Here is a 22606-nt window from a genome sequence, read left to right on the forward strand (position 1 = left end):
AGAAACTTTATGACTTACACTAGGTTTGCCTGAACTTACTTTTTCTTACTTTTAAATTAGTAATGAAGGAGATTTTGCAATGAAAATTTTCTACCACACTTCCCCTTAAGAACGTTTGAACTGCACCCTACTTTCAAACAAGGCGATAAAAATTTTGTTTGATTTTTGATTAATTCCAAGAAAAACACTCCAAAAATAGGTGCTAAGATAATTAGGAGCTTTCAAAACTAAAATTTTTTTCATTTATCAATCAATAATTAAAATCCCGCAGAACACTATTCAAACTACTCAGGTGTTAACAATAAAACTGGAAATGTAAGCAAACGTAAGAATTTTGCGAGAAGCATCTGTAGATCATTTGATGCCGCCTGTTGAGGAAATATTATTTATTTCCTCATTGTGGTTAAATTCCTTTCTATACCATTCATAAGATTCACTTTATCTTTCCTGTTTAAGAGTTAAGAGTTTTACAGATTTTTTACAAGTAACTGCAACTGTAAATTTTCTTTACAAACAACTCAGAAACTGAAAAATAAATAGGTTAACTGAACAGCATAAGTTTGAGTACAGAATCAAAATAATCATAATAAATATATAAATAAATAAACTTTAAGGGTGAACCTAGATTCTTTCATTATTAAACCATTAGAATGCAATGCATATGTTGACAATGCAAACAATACTGACAATAGAAAACAAATTTTTCCACACATGGTTTTAAACTACTGTTTTACTCTTCTTTTACAGGGTTGCCATTCAAATCTGAAAAATAATTCCCTGTACATATTATACACAATATATTGATAGGAAACACACAATTGATGTGCTCTTGAGGAACCTATATTAGTCTAGTTATACTAGTTTTAATTGCCGGAAAAGCTTTAAGAAATAACATACTTAAAACAGATAACGCTATAGTAAATGAAATAGTTTAGTACGGCTGAAATATCATCCTTAAATATCATAAAAATTGCACCTTGAATATCCCAAAGACGAAAATAACAAATAAAATTCCCTGTAATTTTCCAGTTTGCTGGGAATTCCTGGTTATTTTAGGTGATTTTTAATTTTCCTGTTCTACTTGTGGAGTAGCAACCCTGTTTTTAATCAGAAGGAAAAAGTTATCTTTCCTAAGATAATAAAAAGGAGCATAAATGTGCATGAATAATAAAGAAGTCAAGATAAAATAGATACGGATCTAATAAAAATTTAAAGTTATGGTTGTATTTTTAAGAGCTGAATATTTCTTCTCTTTTGTTGCCCTGAAATGATTAAATGAAGACAAATTTCATAACTATACAGAGACAGTAAGAACTCTCATCAATGTTATGGGAGTAGAGATTAGAGGGTCCCACACACACTAGGGACCAAGAGGAAAACATTGGAAGTAATCCTGGTCTACTTTCTGAATGCAACATATCAGGCAGATATTCTGTAGTGGAAGGCTGTCTCATAAGATTTCCTTTATCTAAAGTTTTAAAAAAAAGTCATTCATAGAAAACTACGCAAAACAAATTTTAGTTTCGATTGTCTTAAAATATTGTAGATTATTAATATCATATTAGCATGAGAGTGGGAAAATAAAAAAAAGTCTATAAGTATCTATCAAGTCAAATCAAGAAAAAATAAATGAAAAAGAGTGTGAAACTATTTTTTACTGAAAGAAAAAAAATTAAATTAACTACATACTTATTATTTTTTGCTATATGTGTGCATTGACAACACAATGAACTTAAGATTAGTTAAAAAAATTAAAAACTGTTACAGGGTTCTTGCTCAATTATTTCAAAAAAAAAAAAAATTAGGACTTTTTTAGGACTAAGAAAAAAAAATTAGCACTTGATGTAAAGTAAAAATAACATACTTAATCTATACATGATATTAAAAAAATACAAATAAAGTGTTTCACGATTCATGAAGTAAAAATTACATAATTAATCTATACATGATGCAAATTGCAGCTTAATTTTGTCACAATCTTTTTCCTCAATTTTCTATTTTTGACTTAAGTAATTTAATATGTTTCTCATTTTTAGAACACACTTGCTTTTGTTTTCTGGCATTAATTTTGGATTGATGCAAGCAACATTTCTAACAACAGAATAGTTTATTGGACATTTCTCTAGTAAAGTTTCTAACATTTTGGTGATAAACTTTCTGCAATCTTTCTTTATATTAATATGATCCCGGTCAGAAATAACTTTTGAGGCCAACTGCTTTAAAATTTGGTCACCTTTAAAACCTACACTGATTTTTGTCAGAGAGACATAATTCTTTTCATCACAAAAATTAAAATGGCACAGTTTCTCCAGAGAATTTAAGTTTTCTGTAGATTCTGGCTTCAGAATGTTATATAATTGCACACTATGTAATACCAAATCCTGGATATCTGCAGCAAAAAATGGTAAAAGTGGCCGATCTGCTTGATACAGTTTCAAAAAAGGTGAAACTAGCTCCAACACATTTAAGAAAAAGTTCAGCTTAACAAGAATTAATTTGCCTTTTATTGCTTCTTGTAAAGTTAAAAAGGATTTACATTTCACTTTTCTAAACTTGCCAACATTTTTCACATAAGATTTCAGATCATTCCAAAGCAATATTGCTCTTTCAGCTGCAGGTGCATTTTCCAGCCAACGGTGGTTACAAAATTTTAGTGGTAATTTGTTCTCAGTTGATTGATTAATAAAATCTTCTTTTCTTGTGGGTGAATCTTTAAAAAGATAGAAGATTGAGCTCAGGATGGAACCAATGAGCCATTCTGTTTCAGATTCACCTTTGTAGAATGCGTTATTTAAAATATGAAGCCCACAACTTCCTATTGCATTGCATTGAACACCATGTTCTTTTAACAAATCTCCTTGAATATTATTATAAAACTTCCAATTGACAGCAGGACCGTCCATAGAAATCTGCAATAATTTCTTAAGGTCTACATTTTTGACTGATGCATAAAAGCAGGCTAAAAGGTCATCTGCTACAGAATGGCCCAGAAAAGCTGATGTTAAGTATCGCGTCTCTACAATGTTCCTTACTGGGTTCCAAAAGTGGATATGTATATCCAACTGCTTCTGCTGTGTCGCTTTGTTCAAAGACTCATCAAAAAGCAATGTATAAAACTTGGCATTATCAGTGCACTTCAGAAGTAGCATGCTAAAATGAGGTGCAAGTCCAAAATGACAGAGATATGCACACTTAGATTCACTGCAGGTGAAATGACGTGCTATTGAACTGTCTGGAAACATTGTACTAAATAATTTTCCAGTGTCTTTGGAAGAATTGTAGGAGTAGTAGCTTTCTACAACTTTTAAAGCCCATAAAATCTCAGAAGAAAGAACTTCTTTCCCCAAAGCCCAAAAATCTTCTAAAAAGATGGAGGCAGTAGGAGAGCTGAAGGCAACAGAATTTAAGGATTTAGGGAAACCGATTTAAGGAATCCGATCACTCAAAAAAAATTTCAAAACGCCAAAATAAAAAATATTTAGCACTTTTTTAGCACTCAGAAGAAATTTTAGCACTTTTTAGACCCTAAAAAAGTTGGGAAAAAATGTTAGCACTTTTTTAGGACATTTTAGGACAGCAAGAACCCTGTGTTAAGATTTACATACATAAATCACGATTAAAGAAAATAAAATAATAATAAAGTAAATCAACAAAACAATGTAGAAATATTAAGAAAAATAGTCACTTAACGTAGCTTTTTCTTTTATTATTTTTAGTTCAAAATATCTCCAAAAATTGGAAGAATCTCATGCGTGATTAATAAAATTAGAAAAAAAAAATGGTTTTTAAACATAAATGTTTTTTATTCTATTATTTTTATTCTATTAGTTTCATTGTTCCTTCCTTGGTGGCCTTTCTCCTATGGATGGTCACCACATTATTCAGTGCAAAGGTCTTCATGGAACTTTGATAACTGAGAGCTATTCATTGGCAAGAAGCCTAATGAGGTAATGATTTTCTGTATATCTGATTTTACATATGCTTTATTTCATTTTTATACTATAAACTCTCAGTCAATGAAAAAAAAAGTTCTTGAAATGAAAAACAAAAAGTGTAACACAAATACAAAAGCAGAAAACATAGGATGATTAAAAAAAAAAAAAGATACTTATAAATTTTTTTTTAGATTATTTTAAAATGAAAGATAATGAAATAATTCACCATAACATAAAATATACAATGTGATGGGCAATTGCAATACAGTCATACCTTCAGAGAGTTCAGATTTAGCAACAGGTATGTTGGAGTTTGTGACTTCCCTTGACTTCTCAGATGGAGCATCATTATCAGGAGGTGGAGAGGAGGAGGAAGATGGAGCTGGACGAGCCACATCTGAACTAGCTTGAAAAATTGGAAACTCTACCCTGTCTAAATCACGACAACACTGATTTCTCTGTAGAATGTAGAAGTCGTAATTTGCTGCCTAAAATGACAATTAATAAATGAAGAATTTGAACATCTAACACATTATTATCAGACTTATATTTTATAACCGTCGGTGAACAGCCGACCCATTTTTTGGGGGGTTTATGACTACTAATGTTAAACTCCATAGCCTTGTAATTTTGAACCCAATCCAGCAAACTCCTGGATGAAGTATTGGGAGAAATTTGTCTTCATGATGGGCTTTTTGATGGAATTAACACGCACTTGCGTTACACGGAAAGGAAAACACAAGCAACACCCCTTTGCTGTCCCAAAACATGGTACACATGATTTTCTGGGCTGACATTGTTTACTTAAACTTCACTTTCTAGGATGAAGTTGAATCCTGCTGTTCCATTCATTGATGCTTTGATTCAGGTGCACTGTAGGTCGCCCAGGTTTCACCACCTGTAATGATTAGGTTAAAAAAATCATCACCTTGTACGTGGTAAAGCCCAAAGAGGTTGAGACCTCTCCCATACATTTGGTTTTGTTCACCTTTAGCAACATTTTCGAAACCCAGCATGAGTGCAGCTTTCGGTAATTTAATCTTTCAGTTACTAATACATAAAGAGCACTTTGACAAACTTGAGGAAAGTCATCAGATAACGACTTAGTCCTAAAGCACACTTATTTTCGCTCACTGTTTGGTCAACATTCTGCACCAAATTGTCAGTAGTGACTGAAGGTCGCCCACCTTGTTCGTCATCCTGCACATTTGTATGACCATCTTCAAATGCTCGAACCCACTTCCTAATCCATCACTCATAATGTTTTCTCAATCAGTGTGCATAGCCGAATTTCTTAACAAAAAATAAGCATTTTTCAAGGAAACAAAAAATATTTTTAAGCACTTTAAAAAAATTTCATAATTAGACAGGGTGGCAAGTTTCTGACAATTGCCAAAAACCAAAAACTTTGGCTATAATAAATATGAAGTATTTTTAAATTGACATACATGTGAAATTACAAGTGCTCCAGCAAATTATGTTCTTGAATTATTTTAACATAAAACTCTTTTTGTTTTCAAAATTATTGTAAAAAACCAAGATTTTAGAGTAGAAAATATTAGATAATTATAAATAAAAATGTGTATTATAATATACATAAAAATATAAATGTGTATTACATTATACAGGGGTCTGTCCAGACATTTTGTGAAAGGTCCTGTTTTTCTAAAATTTTGAAAAAAATATTCATAATTTGTGAATATAAAATAAGCGTTAAGTCAGATTCTTTTAACCAGGGTCCTGCTTTTGTGAATTTGTACAAATAGGGTCCTGTTATTGCAAAAATTGATAAAAACCTTTTCAAGAAGTTATTCAATTGCAAAGAGATACAAGATTCTGCTCAACAATTGCTTCTACTAAATTAGAGATGCAACATAGTACAAATATTTGGTATTTAGCCTATACTGTTCAACACAGAATATTCATTTCGGACGAATGATAGAAACAAAATCACTCACATTTGTAATAGTTTCAATTGACATATTTTAAATAACACAACTTAGTAATGTATCACTTTTAATGTGCTACGCATTAAGCAAATTTAAACAATTCTTAAATTTATAATATTTTATTTAAAAAATTGCCAGAAATTAATTTTTATTTACATAATGTCCTATTAATTAATTTTATGAATAAATATAAATTGATCAATGATTTATTTACAAAAAAATTATGATTTAACATTAATAAGAATGTGCACACGATGTTTGCAAAAGTAGAAATATTTTCTTAGAATACTACATTTGGAATTTAAACTTAGGGAAACTTGTTTGTCTCGAACCATCTTTCTTTCGCCCCCAACCCCCTCAGAAGTGTTTATTCGATTAACAAAACAATAATGAAGATAAACAAATTTGTGAAGGGTCGGATTAAAAGATAAATTATTTTGTGAAGGGTCCGTTTTAAGGAAAAAAACATTTTGTGGACGGACCCAAATTTCTTCTAAACAGATTCCTGTTATAGTATTATAAATATGTAATTATAAATAAAAATGTCAAATTGCAATTTATCGAATCCCTTTATTTGTTTAATTATTAAAAATAAAAATGCAAAAAAAATTATCTTATAAAATATCACTTAACAATTATCTTATTCTTTTTATATGTAAAATCAGTTTTCATTTACTTCCATTTTAATTCCTCTTTTTCCCAAAGCAAGTCATTACAAAAAAGTGATTTTGAAGCTTTCAGTACTACAAGTTCAGTTTTGTATGAATAAGAACGAAATTTGAAAATGTTCTTTCATTGATGCTCAGCTGTATGGACTAGAATGTATGGACTAGAAGCCATTACAAAAAAGTGATTTTGAAGCTTTCAGTACTACAAGTTCAGTTTTGTATGAATAAGAACGAAATTTGAAAATGTTCTTTCATTGATGCTCAGCTGTATGGACTAGAATGTTGACCTACTAATTTATTACAACGTAATAAAATAACATGTAATTAAGAAATTTATTCTAATAACTGTACTAAATATTGCTGCTAACTTAATTAAACCATTGAATTGATTGAGCGAAAAAATTATTAAATCATTTAAAAAAAATTTATATTTTTTGTAAATTATAATTAGTTTTCTTATCAGGGAATATATTATATTTAGGATTTGTAGTAAATAATCAAGTACAGATAAGCAGAAGAATTCTTAGTCCCTCAGAACAAAGTTTTTTTTCTTTCTTTTTTTTGGATCGAAATTTCCCCCAAAATGTTAACATTTTTCATTCATTTTCCTTTAGGACAATATTTTTTTTAAAAAAAATATGTTTGGAAAGTAAGCTTACATAAGAATAAAAATTTGTTTGATTTTTCACAATTCTTGAATAAACGAGCATATGTTAAAAATTGTTAGAAATCAAAATATGTTGAAATAGTAATAATTTATTAAATTAAATTACTCCTAAACTTAAGGAATTCAAACTAATAAATACACAACTTGACATTTTACGTTTTTTAACAAGGTAAAAAATTTTCAAACTGACACATTTTTTAACAATAAAAAAATTTTGTAGGAATTTTTTTAAACAGAAAATTTTTCTTTGCCTGAATTTTTCTCAAAACTTCGTTCCCATGATTACACATATACTGCTAACCTGCATATAAGTAATAATAGCAAACATTACATATCAAAAAATATTTTTTTATTAGTTGAGATCAGACAATTATTGGCAACCACTTAAGTTTTACTTAATCTAAAACATCTGCCTGAATTGTGACATAAAATAATTAAAATCAATATTTAGATTAATAATAATTATAACAACTTACAGTTATTACTTATAATATATTAAAAGTACCATGCTTTTAGAAAAACCAATTAATAATTTAATGGTTTTGGCGATATTTTTTATAAAAGTGATATATTAATACAAATTATAATTATAGTTTCGCCCAGTGGCTGAGCGGTAGTGCTTCGCGCTGTCGTACCTCAGGTCCCTGGTTCGATCCATGAGCCAGGCAAGGTTGACTCAGCCTTTCATCCCTTCAGTGGGTCAATAAAATGAGTACCAAGCATGCTTGGGAGCTAAACACTGGGTACTCCTCGTTGGGCTGACCACCCAAACAGAACATCTGTCCTTGCACCTCAGAGCCCAAAGGTCAAGAAAACTGAGATGGGCACAGTAGGCCTTGGCCCTCTATGAGCTGTCGGGCAGTTTAGTTTGTAGTATAATTATAGTTTATAATGCAAGTATTGTTCATGATTTAATGTCTAAAAAAATGATCTCAATGTTAATAAAATGAAACTTGTCCCAAGTTTTTGACATTTTTTAAAATCAGATTTTGAGAATTTTGTGACACTTTTTGACAGGTTTTGACATGCCAAGACAAACACATCGAATGGCATCAAAATTCCAACCCTGTAATTAAGATATGCGTACTAAAAAAAAATTTTTCCTTCTTACTATTGTTGAAAGTTCTTCATAAATACATTCATAAAATGCACAATAATGTCTTAAAACTTTACATGATCATGATAAAATAACTAATTTCTGACAAAGAACTCTTTTCATGATTATATTAGCCACCATAAAAACAATTTATACACAATTTTAAAGATATTCATTATTAAGTGGCTCATTCTATTTTTAAATTAATAAGTAATTTATTTAATTATGTAAATGAATAATTCAAAATTATAATTAATTTTTAACTATTATTTTAAAACATTATCGAGTGTACTTTTTAGATTTAAATGAAAGTTATTTATAAAAGCATATTCAACAAAACATTAACAAGATTATTATTAATCATACTGAATTTATAAAGATATGTAAAGAATTAAACAAAGTAAGAAAACTCTAATAAATTCACATTACGTTAATGTAATTTAGGGAATGAAGCCAAAAAGAATGCTTATTAATATAAAAGTGAGTTTATTTTTTCAGATTATTATTTCTATCAGATTATTTAGATCGACAAAAGATTGTTTTTTCAGATTATTATTTATATCAAGTTATTATTTCAATTTTCTTTAGACTAGAAAATTCTGAAAACATTTTTAATCCCAAGTATTTTCAAGCATCACTTTAAATTAAATAAAAGCTTTCTCTAGTCCTTAAGTTAAAAGACTGACCTTAATATCAAATGGGTCCTCTCTGGTGGCTTGCTTTCTTCCACATTCACATGTTGACACTATTTTCACTTGACTGCAATGAGACATCACGGGAAGAGACTCAACATCATCCTCCTCCTCATCTTCTATGAATCTGAATAGGAGTAAATCCATTATTACTATTATAAGATAGAATAAATGATCTCAGTTTTATAGTAGCAGGGTTGCCACTCAAATCTGTAAAAAAAATTCCCTGTACATATTATACACAGTATTATAAGGAGAAACAAACAATCACTGTGATCTTGTGTAAGCTATATTGGGATAACTGTACTAGTTTTAATTAAGTGCTGGAAAAGTTAGAGAAAGAAGGAACAGCTCAACATACTTAAAACAAATAATGCTGAAATAAATGAAATAGTTTAGTATAGCTGAAATATCCTAAAATATCCCATAGATCGCACCTGGAGTGGTCACCAATTTTTACAAAAGATGAATATAAATACCTATGCTACTTTCTTATGTTTGAAAATCTAATTAGAATTTAAAAGATTTTAAATTTTTAGTGATCAGGAAGTACCCCTTCTCTTGATCATTTCTGGGGCAATTACTGATCACCAGTTTTTATAGCAAAGGGGCTGTTTAAAAATAATTATACAATGGTAATTAACAAATAAGACATCAAGATCAAACAAATAAACCAAAAAGGTATATTTAAGCAGCTAATAAAACGATTTATTTAAAAATATGAACTCTTATTTAAGAAAAGACAATTAACTATTTATTAGCTGTTTTTTATACTATTTATAAAAAGTAATGACAATGATCAGGAATTATCCCAGTGATCAATAATAACCCCATCTGTAGGGGGCAACATTTGATATAGTTTCCTAAAATCAATTATAATGTTTACAATCATGGGTGCAAGTTGAAAAAAAGGCCAAGACTGAAATTTTTTTGACTGAAATACCTAACATACACAATACCCCCTTGACATATGCAAACTATCTAAGAAAGCTTTACCATAATACATCAAGTTTAAGTACTGTACAAAAAATATTTATTCATCTGTCTTTTGATAAAATAACAACAGGACATAAGATATTTTGATAAAATAACAACAGGTCTTTTGATAAAATAACAACAGACCAATAACGTAGACCTAAAAAATATTTTTAAGGACAGAAAAAAAGAAATTTCCGATTTCCGTCCTCGAGTCAGTCTCGTTTCCGTCTTACTTCCGTCCGCGGACATTTTCGAAAGACGGAAATCCGTCCTGGAGACGGAAGACTTGCACCCATGTTTACAATAAAAGTGAAACAATTAAACAAAAGCTTACACTATTTTTATATCAAAGAAAAAGAAAGTAACTCAAAATATTTATTATTAAGAGAAGTGTTGCAGAAATGTGCACATTTTGAAACCTGTCTTTGAAATGGAAAATACAGAAAGCAGTTTAAAAGATACTTATTTTGTTAGATTAAACAAAAAAACTAATATTAAGTAAATGTAGTTACACGTTAGTAAACTGTACAAGCATTCTTGTCCATGTATCAAATTTAAAAATAATTCCGGTTTTTTAATTTTTTTAAATAAAACTTAGATGATCATTATTTACCCCAGAAACAGAGTGATCGTTGATTTCCTTGGGTCACCCTAATTGGCGAAAGAATGAAAGTAAATATCGCGCAAACAGGATTTTAAAAAAAACTTCCAACTTTTACCGGGTCAAAACTTTTTGATTCACAAAAGAATGCAAACCAATGCTCTTGATTTATGTGAAATACCGCTATATTCAAGATAAAATTGCATGTCTCACTTCTAGTTTTTAAACCCGGAAGAATAATATTAAAAACCAGAATTCGGGAGTGCCCTTGGAATAAAATCACCCATGAATTTGTCGAGTGCATATTTCCATAACGTTAACATACTAAAATGCAGTGATATTTTGAATATAATGAAGTAACAACAAATGAAAAAGAAACTCACTGGATTCATGTAATGATTTCCAGTAAGGCTGAGAACTTCGCACATTTCATGTCCGTTTTTCCAGAGCCTTTCGCAGTCTTCCATCAGCTGCTGAGCGAATCTCAGCGTGGCCGGACCCCTTGCGTGGATGTTAAATACGTGTAAAGCGTGAGCAAGCTAAAAGTAAATTACAAATAGTATCAGAGAAAAATTCCATTTATAGTTATGCAATTTTGGAATTATTAAAATCATTTTTAACCCTAGTTTCATGATAATCCTCAGTGTAATGAGTGAGTAGGTTTTCTTGGTATGCAGCAGACGCTAAGGGCAAAACTTTATTGCACCTTCTGAAATGATAAAAAAGATAAGAAAAAAACATTTAAAAAAAAAGGAATCGAATACAGGATGTCTAGTGAAAGACTGAATGATTTCAAAATTATAAAACTTTTAACAAAATTAAAAAGGCTACCGACGAATGAAACAAACTGTAAAAAAGCTGTAAAAACATATTCAGAAATTTTTTGAATTTAGTTGGAAAGACACAGTTTTAATTTTTTCTATCTAAAATTTCAGAGCGTATTTGATAGGTCTAAATGTTTCATTCTGGAAATTATTGGTAATAGTAGATGGAGCACTTGATAAAAAGTGATAATTGGTTTTTAAAAAAAATCATTTATAGCCGCTTCTCATTCTTTAAAGCAACTTTATCATTCTAAAAACGTTTAAATAAAACTTCTTTTTAATTGAAAGAGAAAAGAATAAAAAAGACAGCAATAAGCACTCAGAGAAGAAGAGAGAAGAATTTTAAGACTGTTTTTGTTAATAAAAATGTATTAAGTATGTCATCTGTACAAATTGCAACATAGTTTAGATACAGAGGATGACTGACTGATATTAAAAATCTTTGAAATGAAAGGCGACAGACGAATGAAACAAATGGTGAAAAAGCTGTAAAAATATATTTGAATTTTGTTTTAGACGACACATTATTAAAATAATTTCTTACGTATTATTAATACATGTTATGTACTACAGTAATGTAAGCAAACATTACTATTATGAACCAAATAAAACAATCTTAAAAATTTTAACTACTTTATTTTTACTATTTTGTTTATTTGCTCATCTGCTACCTCTAACGTAGGAAGAAAATAGAAATAGCATTTTTCAAAATGAATGATTTTATTCACATGCTTATTATCTGTTTTGTGTCCAGTTCTGTTCTTTCATGTTAACCAATAATCAGCTTGAAAATTTCTTGTTAAATACAACAATAATGGATTGCTGTCTCACAGGACCAAACATGTGTTTCATGTAAAATGATATTTCACATTAAGCGGTTTCGCATTAATGAGTTTCGACTGTACTAACAATCCAAAAACCAGAGTTGTTCGTGTGTTTGTTCTTTCTTTATTAATTCATTAAACACTTAATGTTATGTGGTAGCAAGCTATGGATGTTTTTTATGCTTTTCACTCATAATAAATAGATTTGCCATTAAATCCTCCCTTAGAGGTTCAATAACAAAGGAGGATATGATTAGAGTGAATTATATTACCCTTCAGAGAATTTCACATCAGTATCGAAAGTAGTTTTCATCGCTTGATAGAAGGGTCGACTTTTGCCCTCTTTCAGATCTCCATTCATAGCATTGGTCAGCTTACAAATTACTTCAAACCAAGTCTGGACAGGAGCCAGCTAAAAGTATATACATTAATTCCTTATTATACTTATTAATTGCCTTTTTCTTGCTTGAATTTTACTATATCTTGATAGTTAGAAAGTATGATCTTTTTTAAAAAAAAATTGAATTTAAATCATATTTTGTAGAATTTTAATCAGATTATTATTATTTATTTTTACAATTATATCAATTAAAGCATATGCAAAAATGCATTAATAATACTTAATATTATTTAAAAATAATATAGCTAAAACAGTTAATAACTGGTTAACATTATTATTTAATAAAATCATAGTTATTTTTGTTCAAGCTATATCAATTAATATTATATTTTCAATGAAATCAGACTATGTAAGAATAACTTATATATATTAATATATATTCTTATAGACTTATATAAAAATATATTAATTAAATATATATTTTTCAAAAATATTTTAAGCTTAATTAAATAATTTAAAAATAAAAAAAAATCAATTGGTTTAAGTTAGTGATGTTTTTTAAAATTAAATATCACAATTTATATAAATTAATGATTTTTTTTGAAAAATCAAGTGATTTAAAGTGATATCTTAATCATGATTTAAATCAAGTGAGTTTTTCCTTCATCTTCAAATAAAAGAAAATACAAAATGATACAATAATTTTCCTGATCAGAAGCAAAAGCATTTAAACTTTTTTTAAAAATTGAAACAAAAAATAAAATAAATTTGAGTATGATAATATTTTAAAATCAAAAAAGAAATATATAAACAAGAACTTAGGTAAAAGCTATAAGATTTAAAAAAAAAAAAAAATACATGAGATACATACAAAGAGGAGTTTTGATGAAGGTATTGAGGAACTTACCTCGAAATAAGTAGGAACCGGAAATCGACCAACATTATCATCGAATCCCTTTGTCAAGGCTAGATTTATGTGTTGAAACAGAAACTTGGAAAAACTATGTTCAGCGTTATCATTGGTTGAAAATGGCTCAAATGTGAAACCATTTACATACGTAAAACTTAAATTATTTCCTAGGATATTAGATTTGCTCTTCGGCTTGGAATCAGAAATATCTGCAAGGTGTAAAAACAATCTTATAACAAAGTATCTTTAAATGAAAATCTAGAATAGTTTTATTCAAAACACATTCAACAAAATAAAACAAAAAACCCTTTAATGATCAGAAGAATATTAATTTTTCTATTGCCAAGTATAACATATTAAGAATGCTTTTCTTAATATAGTAAGATTGTTTTTCATCATTTTCAAAGGCTCTGCAAAAATATGTCTTCCATTAATTTACCTACACCTTCAAATACACTTTTATAACTGTTTAGTATGAAACAACAAATTTTGGCAAATAATATGTCACTTTTATTGCTGTTTCAAATGAAACAGCAATAGTTTTATTCCTTAAAAGTTTATAGTTTTATTACTTTTTAGTTTATATTACTTTTACCACTGTTTTATACAAAATAACACGCTTAAGTAAATAATATGGTATTTTCAAACTGTTTAATATGAAACAATATTTTAGTAATAATGTGTTACTTTTATAACTGTTTCATATGAAACATCAATTTTTAATAAATAATATGTAACTTTTATAACTGATTCCAATAAAATAACACTTCTTAAAAATTGTTGTGAGTTTGTATCTGCTAAATTATTTAGTGACATTTCTCTTCAAAACTAAAAAATTTCAAAGTAAAAAACTATTTTCAAAAAGAAGAAAAATCCAAAACTTTAATTTAAAAAAAAAATAAATAAAATAAAGCTGTTATGCCCTAATTATTTAATATTTCAAAAGTTACTTCATCACTGCATTGTAAAGGCTCATAAAAATATGAAAAAAATACGAAATATTCATTGATTTTAACGAGATTTTTCTCTGGGTGAAAAAGTTCTACAAAACTAGAAAATTCATAAAAATGCTTAATATTTTTTTCAAAAATATTTTGTTATTTTAAAATTGAATAAATTCCATTCAGCAAAAAAACATTATACAGTTTCAAATTAAAGCTTTACTTCAAGTTTGAGAAAAATATCTTTAATGTAACTAGAAATTTAATAATGGTTTCTTTTCATTTTCCTTTGCAAAAACCCTTCAGAAAAACATTCTTTAAATTGTGTATCACAGAAAACATGAAAAATTTACAATGCTATCATTCTAGTAATAATAGCAGACTTCACGACTTTTTGCCTAGGTTTAAAATTATTAAATTTTATAATATAATTATGATTAGAAAATTATTAAATATAAATTATAACACATATGTCATAGCACATTAATAACAGATGTCACAACACAATCACTCACTTATATACATCTTTTCTTTTTAATATTTTAAAGCTTTATTTAATTGCTTAGTTAATATTAGCTTAGTAATTAATAGCTTAATTACATAATAATTTTAGTTAATTCAATGCAAAATTTTCAAGTGATTTTTTTCGAATTAGGGGAATTTTTCTTAATTTAAACATTAATAAAATGACCACTATTTTTCAGTCTCACAATATTTAACCTCTCTTTTGGAAAATAATTTTAACTTTTTATATGTTCTACTTTACTATCAGAGGTCATTGCATGATTCTGTCTGGACGAAAGTTTTAAGATGGGTTAGAAATATGACTTCTTTTTAACTTTCTCTTTCAAGCATAAGTAATGGGTCTGTTTTAACCAAATCGCAGTTTGTAGACATAAATAGCGATAAATGTTCCTTTTATAGTGTTTGTTTTTTAATGTGTAAAAAATGCTTTTTTAGATTTTGAAATATTGCTTTGTGAGAATGACGTCATGAAATTAGAACAATTTGATCTTTGGCCTTTAGCAATTTTAAAACAAGAAAAATATGATTGATGAATAGAAAAATTTTAAAGGTTATGATTATACAGGAGATTCTGATTTTTAAATAAAAGTGCACTTGAAATTCTATGTGATGGTAAGTAAACCATATATTTTAAATTTCTTTTGACCATAGATTATGCCTACATTTTGTCTACCTTAAGAACTCCCCCGCCACAAAGTCTGCTGCTATAGAATCAAGAATGGCACATTTCAGGGCGGGTAACTTCTCTTCACTCTAAGATTAACACAATTAACCCTTGTGGCAGAATTTTTGAGAGCTATCTGCGACAAAACTCCCTACCATTAATGACTTCCTGCAAGATACTTTTAATAATAACAAACATATATACGTTACTAACTTAAAATAATAAAAGTGCTGTGTTTTCAAAAAGAGAAAAACTATTATGTTTTTTAATTGAACATGTAATAATTTTTTATTCTAATATGGTGATATTCTTGCATTTTTTGGATGGGGGGAGGTACACTAATTATTTTCCTTGTCGCATTTTTAAATAATAATCACAATAAAAAAATTTATTAAAATCATGAAATCCGTTGCCAAAAAAAAGATCAATGACGAACTCACTCTAATCAGTCTCCTCAAAACCGTGTTTCGTTGCAAGATTAGGTTGTAATAAATAATATCGTACATAAAATATCGGATTTAAAATCTATGGAGAAAATCAATAGCAATAACTGCTAAAAATTCAATAGTATTACTGCCTTAAAAATCAAATACTCAAATACATGATTCAAAATTTTCATATTATTTGAAATATTAAACAATATGAAAAATTTCAGATTGTTTCAAACCACGTGAAAATCAATAACTACCGAAACTTCAATCAAAACATTACATCGATTTACGATACTATCTGCGTGAATTGAGCGCATCCAAAAGTGATTATCTAAATGTATGATTCAAACATTACGTGGAATTCACGAGACAAATTTACGAGAAAACTCAATATTTGTCCTTTTCAAAAGAATTTCTGCAAGAACTCTGTAACATTCTGCGACAATGTCGCCGTGATTCTGTCACGGGGTAGTAGACTGGAGAAAAAAAAGTTTCCCTTTCTCCCGCTGACCAGAGCCGAAACCTATCTTAAATAATGACCCCACACCCATACTTGAAATAGTTATACCTCGTTACCATAGTCACTGCCACGGGTCTAGACAAATGAGCTAGGGGAGTTCTTACTTTAGACAAACTATATGGTCTCCTAGGATTAGAATAGGTGGTCTTCAAGGAAAAAAGTAAGCCAGAAAATAAATCTTGAATTAATTACATAGTTATTTTATAAACAAAAATTAGTAGTCTCCTTTTTTACCAATGAAAAACGGAAATAAATATTATATTGCAATTTAAATATGAAATTTATAGTAAAATACAGAACAAGAAGTAGAATAATTCATGAAAGAAGTCTTTTTACAACAAAAAAACTTTTACAATTGCATTTAAAAAAAAAAAAAAAAGAAAAAAAAAAATTGTTGTAAAATTAAGAAATTGCAAAAATAACAAAACATTTTTTAATAATAATCTATAGCAAATGCTGTTGTTTTCTTCAGCAATGAGGCACTTCACTTTTTCTAGGTGATTTACCCTTTACTTTTATAAAACATGTATAGTCAAGTGTTAAAAAAAGTTTAATGTTACAAGAGATAATAAGAAATAATTATTGTAAATGAGGTTGACTTCGAAGACATTTGTTCCGTAAAAAAAGAAGTTTAATAAGCGAAATTAAATGAAAGTCATACCCAAGTCTTTAGCCTTTTGGCAGTGGAACCTTATTTGAGACAAAAAGAATCCAATAAAATCTGAGAGATATCGCTTTGTGGAGAATATGTAGACAAACTCTTGATTAGCAGGAACCGCAAACAGAGAGTTTCCACTGCAAAATTAACATTTATGTAATAAATATATGTGTGTATATATACAGTCCCTAAGCCAAATTATTAGACACATTATAAGATTCTAAGTAAAATCTTAATTATCAGGTGATACTATACAGCTTTATTGCTTTTACGCAACTGAAACCGGTTTGCACTTGTTTACATTAGTGTATCAATGGGTTATCATTGTAATGCAATACGTTAAAAAATAAATACAAATAGGAAGTATATTAAAAAATCACCTGAGTAAAAGCCCATTACATGTATGTTTAAATATAAGAGTATTGCAAGCAAAATCTTGCAAAACATGTAATTTTTGAAAAACTACAATGCGTCTAATGATTTGGTCTAATTATTACAATATAATAATATAAAACCTGATATGATAAATATTCTATATGTATATAATCTATGGCAATGCATGACTTATTGGCTATATAGTATTTACAGAATATTTAAAATATTAATTTAAAATATAGATATAGTCTAATAAATAATATTTAATTTCAGATTAATATTTTATTTATATATTTAATATATAAATATTAATAAGAAAATATTAATATATTAAAGTAGAAATTATAATTTTGAGCAGAAAAAACAAATTTTCACTTTATCATATACTTCCTTTCTTTTTTTTTAATTCGAAATATCTGATGTTTGCAAAGAATCTTGAAATAGACTTACTTAATTTTTTACAATTAGTGCAATTATCATTTTAGTTTTTTGATTACTTTTAGTGCAATTATTATTGAAATGGAAATATATTGATTTGTTGCTATAATTAATTTCTTTTTTAACTTTTTATTTATTTATTTTTTGTTAACTTTAAGATAAGTGCATTAAAATCAAATTTAACGTTGTAAAAGTTTAATAAAAAAAGTGACAAAAAAATAATAAAATATGCATATAATACATTTAAAAAAAAATTTCTGATCAATTTGCACTTTCAGTAATTTAAATTACAAACTTAACATAACGTGTTGACTGAACTAAAAAGTTCACTGTAGATTTCAAAGAAAATATTGATAGAAATTAAATACCTGACATTAGTTATAACTCTGCTTTTTCTCAATATTCTATAAATTTCATCCTCCAATGAGTGCTCAAGTTTTTTTGAGAGGGGATTGCTCCTATAGAAATTTAAAAAAATAATATTTGTACATGACCACATAACACATAAAACTTCAAACGAGAATTGGCTATTCTACTGGGAGACAACATGAATATAGCATAAATGAACAACAAGCAAGTATAAATTAAGTAAACGAAATTGAATACTATTAATTATCCGGGCTTAAACCAGAATTTTTATAAAAATTCCCTTTTTTATGAAATTATGAGAATCTACTCATAATCATGATAATCTAAAATAATGATAAATTGGGTCCTTCAGCTAGAATCTTGTTTTTAATTTTGCGAAAAAAATTCCAAAAAATATCTGTCCTTCAAGAAAATAAAGTTCTTAAATTGAAAATAAATGCAAAACCATACCAAGCCTCTTAAAGTTATTTTTTATTTTATAACCGTCCTTGAACAGAAAAACCAAATTTGGGTTTATGACTAGTATTGTTCAACTTCGTAGCATTGTAATTTTAAACCTAATCCAGAAGACAAGGGAACTCCTGAATCAAGTACAGGGATAAATTTGCCTTTGTGGAGGACTTTTTGCTGGAACTAACCCACATTTGCGTTACATTGAGAGGAAGAATACAAGAACCTCCCCTAGTTAGCCTGACGGCAAGGGGACTCTAACCCATGATCCGTCTACCAGTGAGGATATTTCACGTCAGTACTGTGGCCAGTGCAAGCTGGATGCCAGTAATTTTTTAACAACATACTTTTGGTCTTGGTCTTGTTGAAAATTCGCCAGAAGTCAAATTGTCGGGTGGAGTGTACAAAGGAGAAGATTCGAACACAAACAGAACACGGGGAGAGCATGGTCTTCCATTCTGTATCCATTCTGCAGAAAGTTTCAAATCGGATAGAACTTCTTTAAACCAGGGCAATGCTTTCAATCTGAAAGAAGAAGGAAAAAAACTATCACACATGAAATACAATATCGCAAGATAGTAAAAATAACAACCACTAAACAACGACAAAATATTCAGACATGTACTCAATGGCATTAAATTTGAGCCGACTATGTCTGTCAAAAACATGCCCAGAACAGATGGGCTAACGCACAGTTTTAAAAAGTATAAACCCACTTAGACTTTTAACCCACTGACAGTTCTGCATGTAAAAAGTCGCATTTTAATGTGCAGTCTTCTCCGCATAGCAAAACTAGTTTTTACATGTTACTATATAGGAGAAAAACATTCCTCCCAATCTTACTCATTTGCTAAACTGCCAGTGGGATAATACAAGCTCACGATAATATTTAATTTGCAAAACAAAGGTTAAAATTCTTAAAAAATTATAAACCAAAATTTAGGTAAATATAAGATACATTATTTGAGATGATCTATTTTTGAATCATGACATTTGATACTATTACCGTCGAAGAATTGGTAATAGTGAAAATTTCTTTTGTACTTAAAATAGAATATTTAACTTAACACTCTTTTAATGAGTTATACCTTCGTATTAAATTAAAAGGCAGGCTGCACATTGATTGTTAAGAAAATAATAAGAATATTTAAAGTTGCGTTTAATAAAATGAGATAAAAATTAAATAATTGATTTATTTTAATTATAAGAGAATTAAGAATGATTAAAAAAAAATTAAACCATAAAATTAAAGAAATTTTAAAAGCTAGGAAATATGTAAGGCCTATAACAGCATCATAACTATTAAATTACTTATACAGTTGAACCTGTTTATCTTGAAAACCCCTATATCTCGATATTTCTAAAATTCCCTACATTTACTGGCTAAAATCAATGTATTTTTCACGTTTATGTCAAATTTTTTCCCCTTCAAATCCTCCGTTTCTCGAATTTCTAATATTACAGTACAAATGTCAAAGTTTTCTTTATCAGTAGAACTTGCTACAGAGATGCATTTTGTGAACACACAGGAGGTAGGGATGAACTGGTTGGGGTGTTTCGTGGAATTTCAATCACTATCCCTGCACTTTCTTTAACTAGAAAAGAATACAATGATTCTGACATTAAGTTAATGAGTAGTGACCAGACCACCAGGGGTGAGCTTTTCAACATAGATATGAAAGTTAAAAATTCATTTTCACCTCAAAATTGCAACCAATGGATCAAAGGATAATTAGGAGTTTTAAAGTGAACTGTAGAAAACAGTTGGTATGCAAACTTGTAGATGCCATCGATGAAAAAAGTTCTCTTCCAAAATTAAATGTGTTGGATGCTATCAGAATTACTGTTTTGCCTGGAGAAATGTGTCTAAAATTTATCCAAAATGGTTTTAAGAATTGCTGTGCAGATGATGAGCAAAAGGTTGAAGGCATTAGTAAAGAAGAAGAAACTGCTGATGCTGAAAATACAGTGCCAGATTTGCCAGAATGGAATGCAAAAAAATCTGGAGTTAATGTTGACATTAATTTTGAAGAATTTTACAAGTGAACAACTGCCTGGCAACTTGCGGAACATTGACAGATGCAGAAATCATAGATAATGTCAAAGGAATATCAGATGATGAGGAAGAAGCTGAAGATCATATTAATGTACCAAAAGTGAATGCAACAGAGGTAGAAAAAAGCTGTAGAATTCTAATAAAATATTCTTGAATCCCAGGAAAATGTTATCTATTTGGGCTTTGCGCTCTTTCTAACCTTTAAAAGAATAATCGAAACAAATAAAGTTATACATCAAAAATCTTTTAAAAATTACTTTCAGTGTTAAATGTATGTTAAAAAAATATTATGTAAATAGATGTTATGTAAATATATGTGGTATAAGTAATTTGAAGAAATGCCTATATTTTTCTACTAAAAACAATTAAAGCACTTTTAATAGAATTTCTTAATTAAATTAAATATTTTTAAAGTACCTGCATAACTCGAAACCTCTTTATCTCAAATTGTTTTGCCTTTCCCGTGAGATTCCAGATAAACAGGTTAAACTGTATTAAAAAATGCAGACATATATAATCGAATAATATAATTTTGAACTATATGTTTGATTTGAAGGTAGTAAGAAAATATATGAAAATTTTTATCAAGAGCCTGGCTTTTTATCTGATAACTCTTTTCAGCAAAATACAAAATTTGAGCAAATTCAGTTGAATAGTTACTGATAAATCAAATTTAAAACATACAACTTTTTCAAAATTCGATTTCTCAGGAACTATTCAATCGATTTCTCACAAATTTTGTATTTTTTCAGTTAAAATTATAATCTTTAAAAATATGTAAAAAATTGTATAGCTTAGAATTTAAAATATTTTCCACTTTTAAATAAAATAATAAATATTTACTAAAAGTTATATATTGCATGGAATTATATTGAGCTATGGTGAAATATGCAAAATGTAAAATTAACATTACGGAGTGCAGAAATATGAATCCCTTGGAAAAAAGCTATGTTTATTCAGAGAAAGTATGTTTTTGTGTCTGATTTTGTATGTTAAAATAATATTATCTGCACTAATTATTTATCATATTTGAGGTCAAACCTTTGAACCATTAAAATTGAGCCCTGATCATTAGATCAAAAGTTACTTAGGGTAGTCTGTTTCTTTGTACATTTATAAGAACCTCATCAATTGATTGGCAAAACAATAATACAGAGTAATCAAACAGAGCTATATTTAACATTAATGCTTTTAATTAAAACTGATCCAACACTTACATCAAGGAAAAGCAGCAATTTAATTTGATACTTAAAATTATTTTCATTTTTTTCCTGTTATAAATACAAAAAAAAAAAAAAATTATATTTGGTTTAATACTTTTGACATGAATTTTCATGAGAGCTACTTTTTTTTTCTAGCTAGAGAATTACAGGTTCCAGAGGATATGCCTGCCTATTCATCAGATGGCTTTATATTATGTCAGAAATTTAATATCCATCATTTTCATGCCTTCAACTAAAGTAAAAAATATCATGCAAGTGATTAAAATAATCTCTTTATCGAAATCCCACATGAACCACTCTCCATTTAAAAATTGTCCTTTACTTTCCATGGAGATAGCGGGATTAAAATAGGGTGAATCTCGTAGACTAAATTTTTATAGATTGCTGAATACGATTAATTATCTTTTTATTTTATTAGATTCTTGAGTAGCCATAACCAGATTTAAGCATATAAGTACTGCATATTAAAAAA

At 28.3% G+C, this 22606-nt stretch overlaps 2 protein-coding genes across 5 annotated transcripts in view; both read right to left on the reverse strand.

The window, feature by feature from the left end:
* On the reverse strand, nucleotides 1-19323 carry LOC147803252 (nonsense-mediated mRNA decay factor SMG8-like). Its single transcript, XM_087150479.1, has 10 exons — nucleotides 19232-19323; nucleotides 18405-18494; nucleotides 17227-17360; nucleotides 13482-13693; nucleotides 12507-12646; nucleotides 11208-11295; nucleotides 10966-11125; nucleotides 9002-9126; nucleotides 4210-4423; nucleotides 1-1468 (listed from the first exon to the last, which is right to left on the reverse strand). The coding sequence occupies exons 1-10, from the start codon at nucleotides 19321-19323 to the stop codon at nucleotides 1272-1274; spliced, it is 1452 nt and encodes a 483-aa protein (XP_087006605.1). The 3' UTR covers nucleotides 1-1271.
* Nucleotides 19211-22606, reverse strand: part of LOC107451159 (nonsense-mediated mRNA decay factor SMG8) — an 11440-nt gene continuing 8044 nt past the window's right edge. For 3 of the 4 annotated variants that reach the window (XR_015428957.1, XR_015428956.1, XM_087150677.1), the window contains one exon: nucleotides 19211-19380. Coding sequence is in view for 2 of the 4 variants with exons in the window: in XM_087150677.1 (XP_087006803.1) it covers nucleotides 19357-19380 (24 nt within the window). In the remaining 2 variants the exon portion in view is untranslated. Of the gene's footprint in view, nucleotides 19381-21328; nucleotides 21401-22606 lie in introns of all 4 variants that reach the window. The other variant, XM_087150676.1, reaches the window with a different exon arrangement.

The sequence above is a fragment of the Parasteatoda tepidariorum genome, chromosome 9 (genome assembly GCF_982258835.1).
Source record: "Parasteatoda tepidariorum strain Cologne lab strain chromosome 9, Ptep-v5.0, whole genome shotgun sequence".
NCBI classification, from domain to species: domain Eukaryota; kingdom Metazoa; phylum Arthropoda; class Arachnida; order Araneae; family Theridiidae; genus Parasteatoda; species Parasteatoda tepidariorum.